Source organism: Mesoplodon densirostris, chromosome 1 (assembly GCF_025265405.1).
Source record: "Mesoplodon densirostris isolate mMesDen1 chromosome 1, mMesDen1 primary haplotype, whole genome shotgun sequence".
NCBI lineage: Eukaryota > Metazoa > Chordata > Mammalia > Artiodactyla > Ziphiidae > Mesoplodon > Mesoplodon densirostris.
Window position 1 is genome coordinate 6,012,983 of NC_082661.1, and position 15,360 is coordinate 6,028,342.

Genomic DNA, 15,360 nt, shown 5'->3' on the forward strand with positions numbered 1-15,360 from the left:
TTACAAAGGTGCTGTCCATTTATATAAAGACCCATGCTATCAATGCGTTGTCCCAGGGGATAAAACCACTCTCCGTATGAAACGGTGTATTTCATTTGAAAGGGAATGAGTTATGCCATTTATCACATCCCCCGCTTTGGCCTTGGCTGCTGCAAACTCACCCTTAGTTTGTGATTCTTCTGTTCCAGGGTCATCTTTAACCCAGGCTTTATGGTGCAGTGATTTCTCCAGCTCATTACTTGCTTCTTTTATCACAGTTTGGCTGGTTTTTATCTGTGTTGTTAATTATAAGCTACCTCAAACGCAATTGGGTATACATTAGAAAACAATATTTAATTTAGTGTCAAAGGTGTTTTATGAAATTGTAGGAATTGATCATTCTTATAATAGCATGCACGGTAAACAGACTGCTGTGTTGCCCAATTTTCTAGATAAACCGGTTTGCAAACATTGGTAACACATATTACAAGCAGGGTAAACAAATTAACATTGTGGTGTTATCTGAATGTATTTTAATACTAAGGGAACATTTCCACAGTAAACATGCTGCCTGGCAAGAGAACCAGCATCATCAAAACAAGGTGAAAAATAAAACAGTGATGAGACGTTGAGGGGAAATGTGTCTCGGACTGTAGGCAGTAGTTCTTTGTCTCACACCTAACAGTACTCTGCAGAAAACTTTAATGGTTGTGCAAACGTGTTTTACCTGCTAACAAAGCCTCAGATATAAATGTCAAAGGGATGATTGCTATTCCTGCTCAGGAGAAGTAGCACAGGGTGGACTCCCCACCCTCTCCCCAGTTACCATGGAAACATTCTGGTGACTTCATCAGGTAGAGCGTTTGGAGGTTCTTCAGCCCAGCACGGAAGGTGGAGCCTGACTCATTCTGAGAGGAATTACAGATGTGAACTGTGGCCGACTTTTCTTTCCTTTAGCCGAGCGCATCCTTGTCATTAAAAGACCTTTGAATCTAAGTAAAATGTCTTTGAAACATTTTGGAATATGATCAAACTGTCAGAGGAAGGTGTGTTCTGATTTTTTTCCCATAGATAAAACTCTTATCAAAATATAAAATAGGGCTTCCCTGGTGGCGCAGTGGTTGAGAGTCCGCCTGCCGATGCAGGGGACACGGGTTTGTGCCCCAGTCCAGGAAGATGCCACATGCCGCGGAGCGGCTGGGCCCGTGAGCCATGGCCACTGAGCCTGCGCGTCCGGAGCCTGTGCTCCGCAATGGGAGAGGCCACAACAGTGAGAGGCCCGCGTACCGCAAAAAAATAAAAAAATAAAATAAATAAAATAAAATAATTCGTTCGTTCAGTCAGCACTCAGCGAATGTCTTCAGTTGGCAGGCACTGTACTGAACACAAGGTGAAGGTGATGATGAGAGGTCCTCTAAAGGCCTCTGTCAACTTGGGGGACACACTCAGAGAAGACGATTACAGGACAGCATAGTGAGGACACACAGTGATGCCAGCCTGTCAGGGAGCACTGTGCTGGGTTGAATTGTGTCCCCCCAGAGACGTGTTCAAGTCCTAACCCCCAGACCTGTGAATGGGACCTTATCTGGAAATGGGGTCTTTGCAGATGAGGTCATACTGGGTTAGGATGGGCCTTCAGTCCGGTGGCTGGGGTCATTATAAAGACAGAGGGATTTGGAGACACAGAGACACAGGCCATGTGAGGATGGAGGTAGGCCAGTGGTGCTACCACAAGCCAAGGAATGCTAAGGGCGGCCAGCAGCCACCAGAAGCTAGGAAGAGGCAAGGATGGATTGTCCCCTGGGTTCTTCAGAGAGAGCACGGCCCTACTAACACCTTGGTCTCCAAGACCATGAGAGAATAAGTTGCCATTGTTTCAAGCTGCCTTGTTTGTGGAAATTTGTTATGGTAGCTCTAGGAAATGAATACAGGTTGGAAGGCATGTGGGGTGGGGGCAGGCCTAGGAGCCTCTCTGAGAGGATGTGATCTTGAGCTGTGCAGAGGAGTTACCCCCCTGGGAAAGTTGGGCAGGTGTCATCCAAGGCCAAAGTCACAGAGACGATGAAGCAGCCACATCCAGGAAGGAGAAGGAGGCTTATTTTAAGGATTTCTATCCTGATCTCCTTTTTTAAATTCTTTTTTGGAACTTGGGAGAGATTTTATTAGAGAATAATTAGAGAATTATTTCATGGAAATAATTTTACTTAATAGACTTTTAAACTTCAAAGTCTTTGGATTATTTCTTTTTTTAAAATTTATTTATTGAAGTATAGTTGATTTACAATGTTGTGTTAATTTCTGCTGTACAGCAAAGTGACTCAGTTATACATAAACATACATTCTTTTCCATTATGGTTTTCCACAGGATACTGAATATAGTTCCCTGTGCTCTACAGTAGGACCTTGTGGTTTATCCATTCTATACATACTAGTTTGCATCTGCCAATCCCAAACTCCCAGTCCATCTGTCCCCTACCACCCTCCCCCTTGGCAACCATTCGCTATGTCTGTGAATCTATTTCTGTTTTGTAGATAAGTTCATTTGTGTCATATTGTAGATTCCACATATAAGTGATATCGTAAGGTATTTGTCTTTCTCTGTCTGAATTACTTAGTATGATAATCTCTAGGTCCACCCATGTTGATACAAATGGCATTATTTCATTCTTTTTTGTGGCTAATATTCCATTGTATATATATATACCACATCTTCTTCATCCATTCATCTGTGGGTGAACATTTAGGTTGTTTCGATGTCCTGGCTATTGTGAATAGTGCTGCTATGAACATAGGGGTGCATGTATCTTTTTGAATTATAGTTTTGTCCAGATATATGCCCATATCCTGGTCTCCTTGAGCCCCAGCACCCCATGCACATGGGCTCAGATTGTTATGTGTATGTTTCCCAGGTCCTGTTCTGTGGGGGAAATGTATCCCTTTCATTAGAGTTTTCAAAGGAGCATGTGACCTTCACAAGGTCACAAACTGGCAATGTCAAGGGGATTTGGGAGTACCTGACAGGAGACGAGGCTGGTGGAGTCACCACTTGACTGTGACCTTGCTGAGACCAGGCAGTTCAGGGAAGATTAAGATGATGAGATGTAGCAGAGCCTTTTTCATGAGATAAATCAGGACTTGGGTTTTAGCTGGACATTGGCAGTGAAGGAAAGGGTGGGTGTGGAGGGGGCACCTCAATTTCTATTGTGCGTGATGGGAGGGTGGTGACCACTTGGCAAGAAAATGGATATGGGGGAGGAAGAGGAGGGGAAGGAGGAGACTGCAGTGGCAGCAGCTTGAGGGGAGTTGATTGGTCCCTTTTTGGAAAAGCTGAGTTTGAGGGGGCTTGAAGGCAGCTGGTTCTAAGGGCTGGTGCCCACAGGTGAGGTCTGGGTCCTTCCTTGGCACTGGTCTGAGATTTGGTAGGAAGACCCAGAGGGAGTCAAGGAGAGAACCCACTAAAGAAAGGAAGACACAGTAGCCAAGAGGGAGAAGACAGTAAGAAGACCCCAGTGTTCCAATAGTCAACCATGAAAAGATGGTCCAGAGGCAACGAGTGGTTAACAGGGTCAGATCTCACAGAGGTGATTAGTTTAATTCAAATCTGAAAAGTGATTGTCTCTGAGAAACATCTACTTAGAATATTAAGAAAGGGGTATCGTTGAGGGCAGGTGAAAATTCCAAGTAAACCTTGCCTCCTATCAGACTAGAAATGAGGGAAGCGTTTACAGTCTATGAAGCGTTACAGTCTATGACAGTCTATGAAGCGGGAATGTGACTGTCCCATCTCTGTCCCTGATACACATGATATGATTTTTTTTTTTGGCCACCCCAGGAGGCATGTGGGATCCTAGTTCCCTGACCAGGGCTTGAACCCACGCCCCCTGCAGTGGAAGCATGGTGTCCCAACCACTGGACCTCCAGGGAAGTCCCTGCATTTCTTTTTAAAAACATTTTTATTTTTTAATGTTTTTGTTGAAGTATAGTTGATTTGAATGTTTTGGGTATACATTTTATATATATATATAAAATATATGTCCTTTTTCGGATTCTTTTCCATTGTAGGTTATTACAAGATATTGCATATAGTTCCCTGTGCTGTACAGTAGGACCTTGTTGTTTATTTTATATATAGTCGTGTGTATCTGTTAATCCCAAATTCCTCATTTATCCCTTCCCCCCCTTCCCCTTTGGTAACCATAAGTTTGTTTTCTAGGTCTGTGAGTCTATTTCTGTTTTATAAATAAGTTCATTTGTATCATTTTTTAGATTCCACATATACGTGATATCATATGATATTTGGCTTTCTCTGCCTGACTTATTTTACTTAACATGATCATCTCTAGGTCCATCCATGATGCTGCAAATAGCATTATTTCAGAGAATGTGCATTTCTAACAAGCCACCCCATAATGCTGAGGCTGCTGGCATGGGGACTCACGTTGAGAGCCCCCAGTATTAGCCAGCACCGTGAGCTGGAACTATGTTGAGCTTCCAAGAAGCAGAGCCTGAGGCGGGGGTTAGGGGGCATGAGGGAGGGGGTGCTCTTCAGGACAGAACCCTGAGAGAGAGTGAGGGAGGCCTGATGGGGAAGGTGCTGAGGAAGGATGGGTCTCAGGTTTATGCTCTGGAACAAACAAAAGAGTTGCCCTGGCTTTTGTACCCCTCAGAGTCACCACTGGCTGTGGCCAAGGTGGAGAAAAGTATAGCCTTTGTCGAGGATGATTCTCAGAGATGAGCAAAGCCATGAGCCTCTGACTGCTACTCTCCCAGAAGCCGGGGGTAGCAAGGCAATGGGGCAGGGCAGGAATAGAGTCAGCTCAGTGTCCTAGATCCATAGCTAGGAAACTGGAGGCCCTGAAGTTATGTAAACTACACAGAGGCACACAACTAGTATTCGGCCCTGGACTGCCCGACTCCTGTGACGAAGCCCTGTCTATCCTACGGGTGCGCAGGGCCCACCCACCCTCTGCCAGTTTCCTTTTAACTGGGACCATTTCCCGATGCAGAGTGAAACTGACTTGCTGGCCCCGGGACAAGCACCTGCCCCTGCGAGAGCTCTGGGAAAGACCAGCTCGCACTGTGGAGAGAGGGAGCAGACTGGCCTGGCCACCTCCCGCCCTTGCAGCAGGATCTCTTCCAGAAACCAAGGCCAGGTGCCACATGTCCTGGCTTCTGCAAATTTCTGTACTGGGGACACCAATCCCAGGCGCTGGAAAATGCCCAAACTCCTGTCAGTCTTGTTCTTGGTAACCTGCCCCAAATGTCCACTGGCTTTGCCTTACTCAGAGATGCCAGGGTAGGGCCACCCAATAGAGGGGGCCTCTACCAGTAGTGACAGTTATGTGGTCAGGTGGGAAGGGATGGGGAGGTGTTACCACGTGACAGGCACTCTGCTAAGTTCTTGATCTTTGTCATCACATGATTCCTTGTAACGCCCCTAGGAGACAGGTCTTGTGCTTCCTCTGACACATGGGAAAATGAGACTGACAATTTAAGGAACTTGCCCAAAATGACTTAAACTGCCCAAATGGTTAGTGTCAGAGAGGGATTTGAATCAGGGTCTTTCTTTCCCCAAAGTCTGTACTTTTAACCATTCTGGTAATCCCCCTCCTGAGGCCTTTGGGATCATCATTAATTGATCAGGCACCCTCAAGCATGGCTGTAGCCACACCTCAGTTTTACTCAAAAACAGGCTCATAACTCTAAGTTACAATTTTGCCATTTGTGTGAATTCCCACACACATTTAAAAATTTTTTGCATGTTGAAATCATGGGGTTCATAAGCCTTTGATTCCTTTCTTTCAGTTAATGTTGCATTGTCAGTACTTTCCCACAGCGTCATCGTTTTAAAGGCCCTACATTCCAACGAATACATCTACCTCAGGTTTCCCAACGAGGCTGTGATGAGCGTAATAATGGTCCCCCGAAATATGTCCACGTCCTCGTTCCCAGAACCTGCGAATATATTACCTTGCATGGCAAAAGGGACTCTGCGGGTGGCATTAAGAACCTTGAGATGGGAAGATTATCCTGGATTATCTGGCTGGCCCAATCTAATCACAAGGGATGTGATGATGGAAACAAAGGAACGTGGCAGCCTCTAGAAGGTGGAAAGGCAAGGAAATAGGGTCTCCCCAGCCCCTCCCACAGGAGTGCAGCCCTGTCGACACCTTGATTTTAGCCCAGGGAGACCCATATTGGACTCTGACCTCCAGAACTACAACATAATATGTTTGTGTTGTTTAAGCCACTAAGTTTGTGGCCATTTGTTACAGCAGCGATCAGACACTCATACGCAGCCCCTGCTTGTCGGATGGGGGCAGTCTCCCTCCTTCCTGCTAGAGATGAAGACACTTCTCCATAGCTAAGGCTTGTTGCATGTTGTTATAATCTGGGCATTGTGCTATGGGCTAGTGATTTAGGTCACATCCTTTTTTCAGGAACTCTGTGAAGTAAGCACCACTACCTCCATTTCATAGCAAGGAACCAAGGGATGCTGAGTCACTTGCCCAAAGTCTCACATGTAGCTAGAGACCCTGGGACTTTGTGGCCTGATTCCAGTGAGCACGGATGCCTTGGTGATAGTGACCATCTGGGTCTGAGTGGGGGGGGGTGGGCAGCTGCCTTGGTCCTGCTCATTGACAGTCATAACCAGGGTCATTTATCGAGCATTAACCCCGCATCCCACCCCAGCCTGAGCACTTTACATACGTTACCCTTAGCGCACGGATGGCAAGGCTGGGCAGGATGTGTTATTATCTGCACTTTATGGATAAAGAAACTCAGAGAGGGTGAGCAACTCCCCTACTGCAGGTGAGCTGAGCTGGACTGCAGACCCAGGCCGGTCTGGCCCCAGGCCTGTGCTGACTGTGGAGTTCTTAAACGTGGCGCCACAGGACCAGAGCCAGGAGATTTCCGTCTTCACCAGCTTTCTTGTCAGGTCATCATGATGTATCGACTCTGCACAGAAATCCATGACATCTTTCAGGTCTTATATTTGCGCTTCACAGGAAGTAATCTGTGCACATCATCTTGGATGACTGTCTCTGTCGCTCAATAGCAAGGATAGATGGAGACAAGCCACAAGTCTAGGTCGAGCTGACGGGGATTCTTTTGTCACCCAAGGACAAGACGAGACATAGGCTTTGGATGGGTCCGTGGTAGCCCTTGAAATTGCCATGTCCTGACCCCTTTGCAAACTTGAAAATACTATAGCACATCATTTTCCCCATAAAATGCTTTAAATTTTATCTGAATTCTTTAATAAACCCTTCTCATGAGTTGATAAAGACAATATGCTAATTTAGAGAGCTGCTTTCTTTTTTTTTTTTTTTTTTTTGCGGTACGCGGGCCTCTCACTGTTGTGGCCTCTCCCGTTGCGGAGCACAGGCTCCGGACGCGCAGGCTCAGAGACCATGGCTCATGGACCCAGCCGCTCCGTGGCATGTGGGATCTTCCCGGACCGGGGCACGAACCTGCATCCCCTGCATCGGCAGGCAGACTCTCAACCACTGCACCACCAGGGAAGCCCTAGAGAGCTGCTTTCTTAAATCTCTTCTTTCTCATCACCAGCACCAGCCGCTGGGAAAACATTTTTGTAGTCTTTTGGAAAATCACTTTCCCCGGAATATGTGCATTTGTGGAAGTGACATTGTGACCCTGGGCTGTGGGGATGGGGACACAGACTCTCATCATTACCCCACCTTCTTGTGTTTGACTCACATTCCTGCAATAGCAGCAAGACACCCAGGCAGATGTCCTAATACCGCTGGTTTGCCTCACAGAGTGCTTTGTTCTTCTACCCAGCTTTCCGCGAGGTGTGCAGGGCAGGCTGGGTGGATAAGGAAATTCTGTAGAGCGATTCTGTAGACTTGTCCATTGTGTTCAAGCTGGTGGATGGTAGAGCCCAGGTGCTACAATTCTTGGCCCACTGCCTTGTGCTTTTGGATCTGATGATATTCTCAGCTATTGCTATGGCCGATATTTATGTGGAGGGTGGTCTACGGTGTCTCATTTATCCTCACGGATATCATCACAAAATTATCCTCAGATATTCCAAAGCAGTTTCAGTATCAGTGTCTGAGTCGCTCAAGACTCCTTCTGAAATGATTGTGTTAAGAGGTTGGATGAAAGTCAATCTTGCAAGTTCAGGCTTTCTTAACTCCAGGGCTGTCGAGAAATCCATAGAAGTGACCCTTCTGCTGGGTGTAAACTCAGGACATGGGTGAATGTGTGAGGGCTAAACTTGTTCAATTATTCCTGAGTCTGGGAACATAAACAGTGGTATGGAAGAAGGAAGCTTACAGCCTGATAAACTAGCTAATAGGGAACTCAGAGCCTCCATGGAGGGGTGGAGTGAATGAGGGGAACAGACAAGGTTTTATCAAGGGTCAGAATACACTGGATTCACTATTGGTTCATATAATACTTGAGTAGATGACATCACATTTTATAGTAAAGTTATATACTCCATTTTATCCTTTCGTATACTAAAAAATAGCAATATTATCTCCCTTTGCCTAGGATTACGGGACAACCAGTACAGTCCCCACGATCACATTGCCCTTAAAAATCTCCAGTCTGATGTTCCAGAGAAGAAATCTGACTTCACTGAGGTAACATATGTTTCTAACTTCTAGAGTAATCAGCAAAATGCAGCTAATTGTAAAACACGATCACCGGACTACTTGTGTTTGCATTTTATTTTGTTTAGTCAAAAATGGAATCAACGCAGCAGAAAATCTAACCTTCAATGACTAAGACTTTACATTAAAGTATGCAGTGTGTATTCAATTATTCCTTTATAATCTTGACCTATAATTTGTAGATTTGCAGTATCAAAAGAGAGTATGGTGACCGAATCTCAATTTTAAACCAAAATTAATCTGCTGGGGAGAGAGGATGATGCCCTTTGGCATTGTGAAGGTGGAGAAGAGGTAATTTGAAATCTAAGTTACCGCAGGTTGTTATAACTGCAAAAAGTGTCAGTAGTCTCATTGGGGGAAGAAAATTAGAGGTCATATTTCCAAAATGAAACGTTTTGATTCTAGACAATAAAAAACTCTGTACACAGTGGTAGTATTGACAATGTATCACATGCCAGGCTCTGTCTAACTGACTCATTTTGTCCTTCCCATGATCCTGGGAGGGAGGTACCATGGGCTCTCCATATCCATATTCTTCATCTGTGGGTTCACTCAACTGCCGATTGAAACTATTTGGAAAAAAACTTCCAGAAAGTTCCAAAGAGCAAAACTTCAATTTGCCACACGCCAGCAACTATTTGCATAATATTGTATTGGTTATTATAAGTAATTTAGAGGTGATTTAAAGTATGCAGGAGGATGTGCATAAGTTATATGCAAACACTCTGCCATTTTATATAAAGGACTTGAGCATCCCTGGATTTTGGTATCTGAGGGGGTTCCTGGAACAAATCCCCCTTGGATACCGAGGGACAACTGTACTGTTGTTATACCTGTTTTGCAGATGAGAAAATTAAAGCTTCAGTAGCTCCAGTAGTTGACTTGACCCAAATCTCGCAGCTCATAAGCTGTCTGGCTCCAGAGCTTCTGTCTGATCTTGCTCTAAAGGGCTGGCTTAGACAAAGGCTCGTTCCAGTGAACAGAACTTAAAATATAGACTTTGCTGCCTGAAAGAATTGTCTGAAGTGTTACCGTTTACGAGGCATCTCTTGTCTTTCACAAATGAAATTCTGCCTCCAACTTTTGTAATTCTAAGAGAGGGTGGAATTGTAAGAATTGACCCTTCATAACATTAAAGTAGCAAGGGTAGCTGTAAAAAATAATTTGCCCCCTAAATGCTTATCTTAGGTATTATCCTTTGATTTAGCTTTGTGTTTAATAAAGTTCAACATTTCCTCAGAGACCCCAGGCCTGAAATCTCACATGACGGAGAAAAGACACTATTCTGGGACCTGAGATTTAGTCATCAGTATTTAAAGCCATTTCTATGTGGAACACGGAGCTCCCTGTCTGAAGATGCAGAGATGGGTAGCACTAATTAATGTGTTCCCTGAGCAGGAGCAGGAAGCCCAGGTTGCAGGGAGGGAATGAGTTGCAGGAGCCGTGGACCATGGAGAACCATCCCTGGCAGGAGATGCCCCGTTAAGAAGGGGAGGATAATGTGAAGGTTAACTGCTACTTTTTTTTTTTTTTTAAGAAAGATACCATCTGAAGATCTTTCCCATCTGTTTTCACACTGAGCTGGTAAAGTTCAGCATTTTCCTGTTGATGTTAAAATTAATCAGTTTGGTCATTAATGATATAGATCTTTGGGGCCATGTGGTTGGGTCTCTGTAACACGTACACACACATTCACATATTCACACTTGATTATTATCTATGACTGAGTTAACGCCCAGAAACCATACCTTCTAAACTTCTGCTTTGTAGTGATCTGGATCGTCTACTTTGATCAAGGCAGTAGTGTGACTTTCACATTTCCCTCCTAACTTTGAGTTTTTAAAGCTTGTCCCTGTGTGTTTGTTATAAGGATGCTGTAAGATGATGAGACACTCCAGACGGATGGCCTTCCTTTGTAACTGCCATGAATCTCTGCCTCTCCTCCAGAGCCTGCACAAGACTGATCACTTTTCCTTTCAAATTCATCGAAGCCATAGAAAAGATATGCAGGCACTTCTTCAGCCAAGTGATTACTTAAAAGGAATGAAATATGGAACAGGGTTTTCTTTTTTAAAAAACAATGTTTAAATTTTCCCTATAACAAAAATAATGGCAACTTCATAGAGACACTTAGGAAAATACAGGAATAGAGAAATAAGAAAATATTTATATATTCCTTTCCCTTATTTTTCCCATGCATTTTTAAACATAAGACTGTAATGTATATCAACATTTATAGCTTTCTTTTATTACATAACATTCTAACACTGGCAACTTCCCATATCATTTAAATTCTTTGTAATCTTTATTTTTAATTTTGACAGAATATGATGCAGTCGTGCATGCCATGATTTACTTGCCCAGTCCCCTTTTAAAATTCACTTAGATTCTTGCCAGGTTTTCGCTGTAATACATTACACTGCATTGAATCCTTTGGATTCTAGTAAATGTGTGGAAAGATAAAATTTGCAGGATGGAGAGGGGGAAAATCTCCTATTTTTCTTTTTTCTTAAATTTTAATTAATTTATTTATTTATAAATTTTTATTGGAATATAGTTGATTTACAATGTTGTATTAGTTTCAGGTGCACAGCAAAGTGAATCTGTTATACATATACATATATCCACTCTTTTTTAGATTCTATTCCCATATAGGTCATTACAGAGTATTGAGTAGACTTCCCTGTACGATACAGTAGGTCCTTATTAGTTATCTATTTTATATATAGTAGTGCGTATGTGTCAATCCCTGTCTTCCAATTTCCAATTTTTCCATTTTGTCTTAAAACCATCCTTCCCTATTGTTACATACCAGAGTGAACCCATATATTTGAAAACACTCTTACATTCAGTGATGAAATACCACTATGTTGGCAGATTACCTTGTGATGATGATACTAGATCAACCAAGTGGGAGTAAGCATGCTTGCAGCTAATGCAAAGGTAACTTCAGTTTCTATCTGTGGAGAGACAGGACCAAAGGCTCCACTGGCAAATACAGTTGTACGTTGCAGAACAGCTATGGAAAAGGGAAGAATTGTCTCATGGAGAAAAATACAGGTTTCAAAGCTGTAGATTGGATTCGGTGCTTATCCTTTGGAGAAATAAATTGCTACAGGAATGGAAGCATCCTAACTCCCGTGGTTCAGGATATGATTTCCCTGATCATCTGCTGTTTATCTCTGTCTTACTTCAATTTATGAAAGGGAGTCCTTCATAGTAATATGCCTTAAAGCATAAATATAAAGTTAAAAACAGTCAATAAAATGAATAGAACTATGAAAGCAGTTACCAGCCCTACAAAATCGTGCTTGAAGCATTTAAAAGACATCAATATCTTAAAGCGACATTTATGAAAGAGAGCATGTACAAAGGTAGTGTTGTGTGGTGATGGTCAGGACATGGATGATTTACTACAAAAGCCAGACACAAACCCCAGCTATTTTCACTTGACCTCTCTCTGACCTTGAATGTTCTAAATACAAGATTATTTATCTAATCTTAAATACAAGATTATTTTCTTCCTTTCAAATCAAATCTTACATCAGTTAATTTTATTTTAGATAAAAGACATCTTTTTTCAAAGCCGTGTTCAGTTAACAAAGGACCGATGGAGTGACACCTTGAAATAGCTTCATTGGGGAAGACATTTGATAGAAAAGATGTGCTTACTTTGGAAGAAAATGCGTCCTGTTTTAAAAGCAGTTGGTGGACAGGAATATCAAGCAGCCCCTCTGCCTCATCTGTTTCTTGGTTTCCCAGCTCCAGAAGAAGAGCAGGACCCAACGTGATGTCGTGTCATCTGTTACGGACAGAATCGTGTCCCCTCACATTTAGATGCTGGAGTCCTAACTCCAGAACTTCAGAATGCGTATTTGGAGGCAGGGTCTTTAAAGAGGTGATTAAGGTTAAGTGAGGTAGTTAGGTAGGATGGGCCATAATCCAGTACAACTGGTGTCCTTATAGGAAGAGATTAGGACATAGACACATGCAGAAGGAAGAAGATGTGAAGACACAGGGAGAAGGCTCGGAGGGGACCAACCCTGCTGACACCTTGATCTTGGACTTCTAGCCTCCAGAACTGTGAGAGAATAAAATTTCTGTTGCATAAGCCACCCAGACCGTGGTACTCTGTTATAGCAGCCCTGGCAAACTGATACTGATTTTTAAGAGGTTAGACCTAATCTTTAGTTATTTAATAGATCTCAATGAGAAAATAAAATTTCCTAAATAGAACTTCCCCTACAAGTGTATGATATAGATTGAAGGGCAAAGTGTGCAGTGTTTCCTTTTTAATTTCTTTCAGTTTATTGGTGGGGGCTTTTGTCAAAGCTGAGTCTAAACACCTGAAAAAAATCAGTAGAATTTAACCTAATAATCCCTGGCCTGGCAACCTGATGACCTGCTTCGTGTTATGTCTGGTCTGTTAATTCCATGAGTCCAGGAAGTTCCCTCAGCACCCAGCACAGAGCCTGGCACATAGTAAGTACTCAATAAATATTTGTCTGATGAGTGAGTAAATAAATGGTTTGACCATGAATCTATGTTATGAATAACAGAATTTGCATCTCAAATAGTTACTTTCATTCTACATTCACATTCACAAAATTTCACTCTACTGGGTATGTAATGGGTTATACAACTCAAACTCAAATGCATTCATTATGAACTCCTGTGAAATATGTATAATTTTGATATAAATACTCCCTCATTCCTCCATAGGTTTGATTATATCAGATATCCACTGATTTCTGCTAACTCACAGGACAAGTCATACCCTGGAGTTACATAACATGTTCATATCTTGAGAGGTACTTTCACAGCCATCATTGGTTTTGATTTCCACAACTTCCGTATGAGGTAGAGAAGGCAAACAGATTTTTCTTTGGAACTGGGCTTCCTTCAGCATTGATCCCCCAGGAACAGTGTCACGCTGACGTCCTGAGCAATGACGGAGCTTCAGACATAAGTTCAGATTCATATCATTCATTATGTCTCTTCCCTTATCTGTTTGCATTGGATGGGATCAAAGTCACAGTAGCACTTGCCAGCCCCAAGGTAGTGAAATGGTGGTTAATTCTCTGCCCATCCTTCTGGGCCTCTAGGACCTCCTGCTGTAATGCCCACAGCCCCAGCACAGCCCCGAGGGCGTCTGTCCAGTGTGGGTGGCCCCAGGCTCCGGGTCGTGGCTCCCCGACTCAGCTCAGGTGTGCAGCAAGGTTGATGTAGCCAGAGTCAGCGCCCTGTCTGCCCTTGCTCCAGGCTGAGATGGCCTTAACTCATTCCTAGACACACACCCCTTGTTTCTGACGCTCATTGTTTATATCAAGGCCAAGGCTCTCATAGGATCTTGAGCCTAAAGGGTGGGGTACCCTCTTAATGTTGGAGACCAGAGTACGAGGAAGCCCGGTGTCCCCACAAGAATTACTGTTTGCTCCTTGCTGTATAGCTGTGGAATCCAAAGCTGCCTCCAAGGTCCTGTGGCCAGTCTGGGAGCCCCAGGCTCAGGAGGGACCTCAGGAGGTCCAAGTTCTGGCCCAGCATCCTTTCTATCTTATCTGTGCAGAAGAATCACCTGGCAGATCCTTAAAAATACAACTTCTGGGCCTTATGCCCTGAGATCCTGATTCACCTTAGGTCTTCAGAGGGAAGGGTTTAGAAATCTGCGTAAAATGCAGATTTAAATCCTAGGTGTTTTCTATGCAGGTGATCACTGGCCCAAACTTTGGGAAACAGTGCACTCTAAGACCAATGCTGCCCAGTTTCCAAGATGGGTATTTGTTTTCAAAGGCCAGGGTCAAAGGAGTTCCTTCTGGGTGTGATTATGCACTTTGTAGATTGCACGGGAACAATTATTATCAGAACGGAATTTAACTAAAACGGGAGCGATAGTGTTCGAGTCAAACAGCCTGGGGTTGGTACCAGGTGAACTTCAGTTTTCTTGTGGGTAAACAACAGCCATGGAACGGGCTAGGTGGAGGGTGGGGAGAGAGACAGAGGGGGAGGGGAGAGGGAGGTGCCTCAGGCATCCAGGTGGCTCTCAGCATTGCCAGGCCTATGCAATCAACTGGAAGCTTTAAAAAGCACGGATGCCTGGGGCCCCACCCCCAAGGATCCTAATGTAATTGTTGGAAATGAGGCCTGCGCAGTGGGGTTTTTACAAGCTCCCAGGCGGCTCATGTGTGTAACCTGGGCTGAGAACCGCTGAAGAGGAGGCTCTATCTTGAAAGAGGAGGTTTCAAGCAGAGCCTGGCTTACATTGGCCATCTGGAAAAAGGTAGCCATGGTGTTTCGATTTTTTAAAAAATGATTTTCAAAATGATGCTCCTATCCATTTTTTCTTCTTCTTCACCTATCTCTTGTCATCTTTTGAATTTGCAACTTACCGTGTCTCTTTATTATTTATTTTTTAACTTATATTGGAGTAGCGTTGATTTACAGTGTTACCATGTATCTTTCAAATATAACAACGAGTCAGGTGATGAAGAATGCCAGGAAAGCAAGGAAACAAAGGAAAAAACAGGAAGGACAAGCTCTCCCTCTTCTCGTGTCTAATAGTAAGGACTACTGAGTAATAGTACAACGCAATGAGTAAGGGCTGTTGGGTGGACATCACATGAGTGAGGGTCTTCCCCTCAGAAGCCCAGCTGGAGGAGAGCATTCCACTAGTTGAGTAAATGAATATTCATCCTGCTCTAAAGAAAAGGCCACTGTGCTTTCTTATCCCATCTTAGGA

General features: G+C 43.6%; 1 protein-coding gene across 3 annotated transcripts in view; it reads left to right on the forward strand.

The window, feature by feature from the left end:
- Positions 1–15,360, forward strand: part of C1H10orf90 (chromosome 1 C10orf90 homolog) — a 235,573-nt gene that overhangs the window by 142,098 nt on the left and 78,115 nt on the right. For 2 of the 3 annotated variants that reach the window (XM_060095879.1, XM_060095956.1), the window contains exon 3: positions 8,503–8,594. In XM_060095879.1, the coding sequence (XP_059951862.1) occupies positions 8,503–8,594 (92 nt within the window). Of the gene's footprint in view, positions 1–1,003; positions 1,026–8,502; positions 8,595–15,360 lie in introns of those variants that run through there. The other variant, XM_060096032.1, reaches the window with a different exon arrangement.